This window comes from Procambarus clarkii, chromosome 93, assembly GCF_040958095.1.
Source record: "Procambarus clarkii isolate CNS0578487 chromosome 93, FALCON_Pclarkii_2.0, whole genome shotgun sequence".
Taxonomy (NCBI): domain Eukaryota; kingdom Metazoa; phylum Arthropoda; class Malacostraca; order Decapoda; family Cambaridae; genus Procambarus; species Procambarus clarkii.
In genome coordinates, this window is record NC_091242.1 from 4567957 (window position 1) to 4578223 (window position 10267).

Genomic DNA, 10267 nt, shown 5'->3' on the forward strand with positions numbered 1-10267 from the left:
GGCGCAACTGCACCCTGCGTGACGGAAGATGTCTCCCGGACCAAATGGTGACCAAATGGTCTCAATAACATGGGTCGAGCATCATTATGAGGGGTAGGTGGCAAGGGGAGGTAGAGATGAGGTGATAACGAAGTAGGTGGTGGGAGGGAAGGGTGATGGAGAGGGGGGGGGGGAGAGAAAGGTAGGAGGAGGAGAGGTAGGATGAGGGAGTGAGGGAAGGGGAAGCGTGATCAGTATGCCTGCAGAGTGCCTCCCTCCAGGTGTGTCTGTAGCTCGCAGAGAGTGCCAATTTGAGTGCCAACTGGTAGAGCTATCAGTACCTCTCAGTGAAAGGAAGAGGAGCAAGAGAAAGGAAGTAAAGGAAGATAAAAAAAAAGTGAAATAAGTAAAAGCACAAGCAACTGAAAGGTGGAAAGTACATCAAAATGGACAAGGTAATTATGAACACTAAAGTATTTACGATAAACTCAGATATTCAGAGTAAACTCAGATACTTGGAGTAATCTCAGATATTTGGCGTAAACTCAGTATTTTGAATTAAACTCAAAGTAAAGTGAACTCAGCTCTGTAAAATAAAGCTTTTACAAACTAGAATTAATCCCCCCTGTGATAAATTTGTTACTGATTAATGTTTACCTGTCTGACGTCTATCACACTCGTGTCACATTTATTTTCTGTTTCCAGGTGTGGAGATTAATGCTGTTTGCAGGTGAGTCTCATTTTGTTTATTGTGGTTGGAGTGCATGTCAATATTTACATGGTCTTATAGTCTGTTCTTTCACTCATTCTTGTAAGTTGTATTTCTTAGCTGTATATTCTCTTCAGATTCCTAACCCCGAGTCTCTTAGTGTGAGGTGTATATACATATTAAACCAGAGTTTTCATTCCATTTCCTCTTGTGGTATTATACTCTCTGAGGAATACTGTGTGTTGGAGAAGCTCTGTCATTTGTTATTCTATCACTGTGTTTTTGGATCGGGATTCCTCTCGGCTCTCTATATAAATTATATGGTGTAATGGATGTTTCCTCGGCGCCAGCGTATCGGACATTGAGATTTTTTTTGGTTATTCTGTTAAATTTTATATTAAGGTGTTGGAAGGGGTCAGGAGGATAAAAAGAAGGACGAGGACTCTGGCACATGATGAAGAGGAGGAGGAGAAGGGGAAGGCAGTAGAATAGAGAGTAGGAGAATGATGAAAGAAGAAGTAGAAGGGTTGGTTAGGAGACATGAACACTGGGTTGGCTTTGGGAGTGAATGAAGTAACTAAACACGGGGCTAGATTATAACAGTAGAAAGTGTGTGTGTGTGTGTGTGTGTGTGTGTGTGTGTGTGTGTGTGTGTGTGTGTGTGTGTGTGTGTGTGTGTGTGGGTGTGTGTGTGTGTGTGTGTGTGTGTGGGTGTGTGTGAATATGTGCGCTTGTATGCAGTTGTAGCCACATGTGAATATGTAGTGTCAAATACATAACTGTTTTCTACACCGTGTCTCACATTTCTACCAACAAAGCACATTGTCTCTAACCCAGCGGTCGGCTTTTGCAGGAGTATTGTGGCTGGTTGTTGGGATCAGTGATAGCGCCACGACTCTAACAAAACCCAATGGAAGCACCACTGCTTCTACAAAACCCGGAGAAAGTATCACTACAACAAAATCCAGTGAAAGTATCAATGCTTCTACAAAACCCGGAGAAAGTATCACTACAACAAAATCCAGTGAAAGTATCAATGCTTCTACAAAACCCAGAGAAAGTATCTCTGCTTCTACAAAACCCAGAGAAAGTATCTCTGCTTCTACAAAACCCAGAGAAAGTATCACTACAACAAAACCCAGAGAAAGTATCAATGCTTCTACAAAACCCAGAGAAAGTATCTCTGCTTCTACAAAACCCAGAGAAAGTATCTCTGCTTCTACAAAACCCAGAGAAAGTATCAATGCTTCTACAAAACCAAGAGAAAGTATCTCTGCTTCTACAAAACCAAGAGAAAGTATCACTACAACAAAACCCAGAGAAAGTGTCAATGCTTCTACAAAATCCAGAGAAAGTATCACTACAACAAAACCCAGAGAAAGTGTCAATGCTTCTACAAAATCCAGAGAAAGTATCACTACAACAAAACCCAGAGAAAGTGTCAATGCTTCTACAAAATCCAGAGAAAGTATCACTACAACAAAACCTAGTGAAAGAACGACTGCGTCTAGAAAACCAAGAGAAAGTATCAATGCTTCTACAAAACCAAGAGAAAGTATCACTACAACAAAACCCAGAGAAAGTATCTCTGCTTCTACAAAACTCAGAGAAAGTATCTCTGCTTCTACAAAACCCAGAGAAAGTATCAGTGCTTCAACAAAACCCAGTGAAAGCACCACTGCTTCTAGAAAACCCAGTGAAAGCACCACTGCTTCTAGAAAACCCAGTGAAAGCTCCACTGCTTCTAGAAAACCCAGTGAAAGCACCACTGCTTCTAGAAAACCCAGTGAAAGCACCACTGCTTCTACAAAGCCCAGTGAAAGCACCACTGCTTCAACAAAACCCAGCGATAATAAAAGAAGGGATTCCTTAGATGTGTCGGCGGCGCTGCCCAAGAAAGACACTGTGTCAGGAGAAAGCACTGTGCCAGAGAAAGGCACTACATTCGAGTCTGTGGCACTGGTGTTTCGAGAAGGGTAAGTATTGCCCTAAAAGTCTTTTAGTGATGACGATAATGGCCTTCAATGTGATAATAATATTATTAGTAGAGTGACAAAGATCAACAATGATTAAAAATAATTGTTAAACAAAATATATAATAGATAAAACGTTAACAAAAGGGTAGATTAAAACATGTTAATAAATCTTTTTCTTGGGCCTCTTCAAACAAGTCATTAAACTTGAGTAATATAGAATTGTCACGCGATTTATGGACCCTTTTTTCCAGCAAAAATCTAATTTTGGGGTAAAGTTTGGCATTATCGTGACTCTAGTTATTCAGATTTAAACGAGATCATATCATGCTTGTGTACGTTACTGTGGAGAGCGATGTACGATACCCTCCAAGCAACGGACGCTTGCTCAAATAATAATTATTGGTTATACTATGTTCTTATAAATTGTGGCAACTATTTCAACGTTATTAATATATGTACTACAGATGATAAGGTATTGATCTATTTCACTAACGATTGATCCTTTTTCCTTTTGATCGACATTTCTCTTACTTTGCCCCCCTGTGTGTGTGTGTGTGTGTGTGTGTGTGTGTGTGTGTGTGTGTGTGTGTGTGTGTGTGTGTGTGTGTGTGTGGGTGTGTGTGTGTGTGTGTGTGGCAGCGAGGAGGAGAGGGCAGCGCCCCTGGGGCTCCGGGTTCACCCTCGTCAAGCCACCGTGGGGGAGGAGGTCCTGGTCACCCTTAAGGTAACTCCTGCCAGATTTCTGTTGAACTTATTGATATGTAACATTTACCTGTGTACGTGAATACTTTATTTTTTACTGTTTACAGCATTAAAAACAGTTTTACTATATTCACAATATGTTTACTGTTTCAGTTTTCTTTTGTTAATACTTTTTTAGCTTTCTCGCTATAAAAGCTTAAAAAAGATAGGTGCTTTAAGTTATAAAATATATATTGATGTTCAAAGTTTTTTGATATGGAAATATTTATGCTATAATACTTACATGTTAAGGAACATATATATTTTAAACCTCTGATTTTGAGTTAAATATATTTTGCTAATATCTAATTTACTTTCTCCAATTTCTTTGTTATTCAAGTGAGCTTAACATTTTTTGGGGTTGATTTTTGTGAAGCGAGTATGAGGTTATATTGAGAATGAGGGAGGGAAGTGAGGTAGGAGACAAGGAGAGGGGGAAGGGGGGGGGTTGTGGATCTGGGGGGAGGTAAGTAGATATTATAGAAGGGTAAGATATCTGCTTACCTTTCCTCCTGTATTCCTCGTGGTTATATTTCAGTAAGTTAACAGCTCTTAACTTACAATTTCTCTCAATCAACAGTAGATTCTTAACTTTTCAAGTTTGGGCAAAAATACAGATACGTTTCTTATCAGGTAAAGTTTCCTTGCAAGCCAAGTATCGTTCAACTGCACTAGTGTTTTGTTTTTGTGTTTCCCTTCCATGGTGTCTCGCTTAATATCTGCGTGTTTTTGTAACTGCAAATTGCCAAACTGTGTAGTTGTTCTTTTCATTTAACTGTATGATTTTGACGTGTTTGTCTGTAGAGGGCTTTCGTTGCCATACTTTTGTAGGTTTTCATACTTGCGGAAGTTGTCATACTTGCGAAAGTTGCCATACTTGGGAAAGTTGCCATACTTGGGAAAATTGCCATACTTGGGAAAGTTGCCATACTTGGGAAAGTTGCCATACTTGGGAAAGTTGCCATACTTGGGAAAGTTGCCATACTTGGGAAAGTTGCCATACTTGGGAAAGTTGCCATACTTGGGAAAGTTGCCATACTTGGGAAAGTTGCCATACTTGGGAAAGTTGCCATACTTGGGAAAGTTGTCATACTTGGGAAAGTTTCTATACAACTTCAAGCTTGTCCAAGTTGCCATACTTGGGAAAGTTGTCATATTTGTGTGTTTGGTGTTCCAGGAAGCGAGTGAAACAGGCGCAGGAGGCCGATGGCAACTGGAATTCGGTGATGGATCTCCCAAGGTTACTGGCGTGTTCTGTGAGTTGATTGACATGTTCTGTGAGTTGATTGACATGTTCTGTGAGTTGATTGACGTGTTTGGTGAGTTGATTGACATGTTCTGTGAGTTGAATCACATGTTCTGCATGTTAACTGACATATTCTGTAAGTTGAGTGATGTGTTCTGTAAGTTAAGTGACGTGTTCAATAAAATGAGTGACGTGTTCAACAAAATGAGTGACGTGTTCAACATAATGAGTGACGTGTTCTATAAAATGAGTGACGTGTTCTCTTGTTTGGTTCCTCCTCATCTTGATGATCTTCTCATTAATTCAATCAATATGAATAATTTCGAATTTCTTCACCTCATATTTGCACTTTTTTTGCTTTGCAAGAATTGTCGTATGTGGGTTCTAAGCCTCTGGCTGTCCCACTGAGTGTTACTCATCTCTCATGTGTTACTCAGGCTGTGGATGAGTATTTATAACTTGTCTTGGCTTCAAGAAGAGTGCAGGTTTCAGTAGGACGGTGACTTGTAAAAAAAGGACTTGTTTACAAGTCCACTGTTGTAAACAGACTTCTTTTGTCCTGTTTACTCTCACTGGGATCTTATTTAGTTTGCAAGTCTGTTCTGTTTTAACAAATGTTCCAAAGGTCTATTTTCTGGCGTTGCTAGGCAATGGTAACATTTTCTCTCTTCTTCTGGTAGCTGTAGAACTTATTTCCGTGTACATGGGTACACCAAGCTTGATGCGGCCTAAGTACACTTTTGTTCTTCTATTGTTCCCTTTCAACAAGTTGTTCATAGTTGGTTACATCATTGTACCAACCCACAGACGCTGCCGCTGCTGCTGTGTTGTGGTTGCTGTAAACCTTCTGCATTCCTGAGTCTGTAATTATTTTCTTAATTCCTGTAAAATCCTCTTAATTGTTTGCGTTTGTGTGTTTACTGTTGTGTGGATGTGTGCATCCTTGGATATACTCGTTGTGTCAATACATGTGTTTTAGTATGAGTGTGAGTACGTGTGTTTTAGTATGAGTGTAAGTACGTGCGTTTTAGTATGAGAGTGTGTGAGTACGAGCGTTTTAGTATGAGAGTGTGAGTGTGTTTAGTATGAGAGTGTGAGTGTGTTTAGTATGAGAGTGTGAGTGTGTTTAGTATGAGAGTGTGAGTATACATGGGTCACGCAGGCTCTAGGGTTCCCTGGTGTTGTTACAGCCTCCAGCGTGGTGACCCGGGGTCACACCTACTCACAGGAGGGCGTGTACGAGGTCAAGGCGGCGGTCAGAGACCAATATGGATGGAAGACGTCTTCCAAGACGGTGACTGTCGTGTCAGGCACCTCCTCCAGGGGCAACACACGCTGTAAGGCCCACTGGAGCCCCTAAAGGCTTTATTCAATTACTTGCGAAACCTGTACATCTCTCATTATTCATAGCGGTTTTGTTTGCATTTAATAAACAGTTGACAAGCTTGGGAACTTCACAACTTAAAGTTACTATTGATATTATAATCGTCGTGGTATGTAAACTATTTAATAAATGTAAACAAAGCCGCAATGATTAGCGAAAGATGTACAGGTTTCGTATGTGACTGAGCAAATGAGGATTGAGTCTCACACTTGAAATAGTACTCATGAGCATTGAACTGTATTGAAATACTGGTAACATGTATAATAAAATCATATTAGCTTGAACTATTTATGAAACAATCTGATGAAGCAATGAGATGGACTCGAACTTGCGTCCCGAGTCACCTAGAAGAGTGACCCCGAGACGTGAGTTCGGATCCATCACATTTCTCCAGAAGATGGTAAAGTGTATTTGCGGCATATTCTAACTAGAGAACATTGCTATTCTCTCTGCCTAGTACCCAAGGGCGCCTACGTATTCCTGCTGGTGTTCCTGGCGATCACCGCCGCCTCCTGCCTCCTCCTGCCGTTCCCTATGTACATGACGGTCACAGCCTTGTCCGAGGCGAGAAATAAGTCGAAGCAGAATTGGACTTCAGACCTGGAGAAGACTGGACGTCCTACTGAAGCAGAGATTCCTAAACCTGCTAGAGTTGGTCAGATAACGAAACCGACGCATCTTGTTCTTCCCGGAATGCCTATAGTTAATATGTAGTGTGTCGGTGTTAATGGTGCCTAGGGCGATAATGACTGCCATGAAATGGTGCCACCATGGCAGAGGCAACATTAGGGAGGCACCACCATGGGAGGAGCAAGATGAGGGAGGCTGCACCATGGGATGTAGCCAGTTAATAATATTTAACATTTAACATCTAATTCCTCAACTTTCTTTTAATTTCTCTTCCTCACTACTGTGTGAAGAAATGTGTTTTGCATTGATAATTCTTAAAAACTATTTGAATATATATATTTTATGCCCATACAAGATTTTTTTTAGAGCATATAGCATATTAATTCCTGAGTATAAGCACCTTGTATCAGTGTTGTGATCTCAATAAGCATTGCAAGATGCATCCCACAACAGCATGTTATGCCATAAGACAAGGATGAAAGGGTACCCATACCTCCAGACACCTTAGTGGTACTCCATGGAAAGTTTTTTAAAGTCTCAGTTGGGTACCAGTTAGGTACTTCCGAGATTCTTCCTTATTATTAGCATCAATGGCACGATTGGTAGTACAATGGGTTCGAGTCCACGAGGACTCTAGTGAATTTAATTAGTCATGGTACTCCTTTAACCCATTTTGTTATAATGATTTTAAAATATATCCCTGTAAAGCCTGCGACCAAGTGGTCGACAGTGGTTTGAATAATATGATAAAAAAACAAAATGAATAAGTTATGTTAATTATGTTCTTCATTTTGACTCTCTTAATAACTTTATGAACATGATATTTATAACTATTTGGAACTATAATTATAGTTCTATATTTATAATTATATCTATAATTATGTGGAATGAACCATCGTTCACGCTAGAGAGTCATTCTAGTGTCTCTGACTTTTTCCATAATCTTGACTTTCCCAAGTAACTTTAGACGTTAAAAACCCTACAACACCTGACATTTTAAGTTTTGCACTCTCTCTCTGACCTTTGACCTCGTCCCAAAGATGTTAGTCGAGTCTGGCTGTGAACCATTTCCACGAGAACCAATCACTCGAGGATCCAAGCAGGTTTGATTACCTGTATTTCCTCTCTTTTTGAGTTCCATTGTAAATGTTTAATTCATTTCCAGGAAATTAGAATTAGAGGACTTTATTCCTAACAACTTATATGCAAATGGTCACGATTCTGGCTCTTCTAAGCAATGTAAACTAAACTTCAATCATTTTATATAGATTAAAAGTTACAATTAGTTCACAATTTCTCGTGCTTTGGACACTCTTGTTTTCAGCTCATTCGAGTCTTTAAGATTTTTTTTTCTCGAGTTCTCGTGTGCAAATTTTTCGGCTTTATATAATCAATGTTTTTATAAAGCTGTTTGGCTGACGCCATCTTTTACTGCAATATACATGTGCATTTTTTCAATTAAATGTTGTTTCATTTACCCTACAACCGTTAGTAAATTGTCTTTCACTTCTCCTTAGTTTGCTATTTAATTAACTGTTAGTTTACCATTGGCTGTTAGTTTACCGTCAGCTAATGATTAGTTTACATATAATTGTTAATTTACATTTATTGTTAATATATATTGTTAGTTATATTAATTGTAAGTTCATTTTTGTATGGATTATTAGCAAATACATAATAAATGAACGCAAAATAATAGCCTTATTATTATGCTCTGTTTGTACTGTCAAGTCAGATAATCAATCATGAAGTCACCTGTCAAGCTTATCGTGAGTCTCCTGTCAATCATGGCATACGTCACCTGTCAAGCGATGAGTCACAATAACGTGGCTGAAGTATGTTGACCAGACCACACACTAAAAGACACACTAAAAGACCACACATTCTCAAGACAATCGACTTGAGAATGGTCCAGGACGGACCGAAACGTCGTCGTCCCTTCAACTTTTAGTGTGTGGTCTGGTCCACGTCACCTGTCAACGATGACGCGAGTCATTTGTTTACTGTAACGAGGCAATCTTACCCTCACAGCTAGTCACACGCAGTAAGTACTCAAACCCCACAAGTAGCGCGATCAATATATTACTCCTATCAATTGATTAATTTAGACGTGGCACGTGAGGACTCAGATTAATGACCCCCCCCCCCCCACAACAACAACAATAATATTGGCCCCTGTCTTGAGTGACGTGTGAGTCTGTTTAATTAACACGGAGTGACGGATAATCTCTGTCAAGTTACCTTGAATTATCTTGAAATGTTTCCGGGGCTTAGCGTCCCCGTGGCCCGGTGTTGTAATCCACAAGTTAGGAGGGATTATTAGCTAGAGGATCATTACTACAACACTTAACGAATGATGATTGGAAGTACATGTTAAGTAGACAGACTATGGATCACATATCTAAGAAAGGTCAATGGATTAAGACCGCAGCTGCTTAGCCAAATTAATAATTCCTGGAAAGAGGACTCAGGCTTCTAGGAACAAGGTTACCGCTCTAGGGATAAGGTTAATCGGATTATACCTTCCTTGAGAGGCGGGGTGAAATGTTTGAGGCCATGGTTGGCTAAAGTCAGTCTGATTGTGGGAGTTGAACTGAGAAGTCCTCTGGATCCCCGTTTGTGGCAGCAGCGAAGTGTAGCAGACAGCTATGCGAGAACCTGATGTGATCTTAGTGACCAAGTTAAGTCTGCAGTATGTGAGTATTGAATGAAAGACTAACCGGGTGTGGAGCGTTGTAGTAATCATTCCGTATTAGGAACTTAGGCGGAAGTTACGAGTGTGGGTGGTGATCGCGGAGGTCAAGTGGTCTATGGGTATTGGAAGTGTATTGACCTAATAGAGTATGTTAATATGTTATTATTTGTCAGAGTCTATTCTTTGTAATTAAATGACAAAACCCGACGGCCTTTAAATACCTTCCATATGTTCACTCATTGTGTTCCAGTACAAACCTAGTGGTACGCCTCAAGGGTCTGGTGTGTGTAGGAGTACACGGTGGTAGTAACGGTTGCTGAGGCAAGGTGTTGTGTAATCGCTGTGTTCGGAATGAACCGGGGTTCAGCGTCACGACACCCGGTCGTCGACCAGGCCTGAATCTTTTCAGGAGCACGTTAGGGGCACATCTTTTCAGGCAAGTTAGCCTGAATCTTTTCAAGGGCAGCAAGATGGTTGTTAGAGCAGGCGGTCAAGACACTCAGGTGGACCACAAAGTGAAGATGTTACAGACTGTCCAAGTGCAAGCAGATAGCATTGATAGACAGTAGACAGTGAGAGATAGTAGACAGTGAGGGGCTAATAGGGAAGGAGACAGCAGACCTGTTGACCAGACCACACACTAGAAGGTGAAGGGACGACGACGTTTTGGTCCGTCCTGGACCAATCCCATCCTGGGATTGGGTGGTTATAAATAGGAGCTGCCTCGTATGGGCCAATAGGCCTTCTGCAGTTGCCTTTGTTCTTATGTTCTTATTCTCAAGTCGACAATCGACTTGAGAATGGCCAAGGACGGACCGAAACGTCGTCGTCGTCCCTTTGCCTTCTAGTGTGTGGTCTGGTCAACATACTTTAGCCACGTTATTGTGACTCATCGCCGACAGTAGTC

At 40.7% G+C, this 10267-nt stretch overlaps 1 protein-coding gene across 1 annotated transcript; it reads left to right on the forward strand.

The window, feature by feature from the left end:
* Positions 1–255: 255 nt before the first annotated feature.
* Positions 256–8073, forward strand: LOC138359810 (mucin-22-like). Its single transcript, XM_069319516.1, has 7 exons — positions 256–434; positions 685–709; positions 1542–2664; positions 3304–3388; positions 4583–4661; positions 5842–5988; positions 6493–8073. The coding sequence occupies exons 1-7, from the start codon at positions 426–428 to the stop codon at positions 6747–6749; spliced, it is 1725 nt and encodes a 574-aa protein (XP_069175617.1). The 5' UTR covers positions 256–425; the 3' UTR covers positions 6750–8073.
* The last annotated feature ends 2194 nt before the right edge of the window (positions 8074–10267 follow it).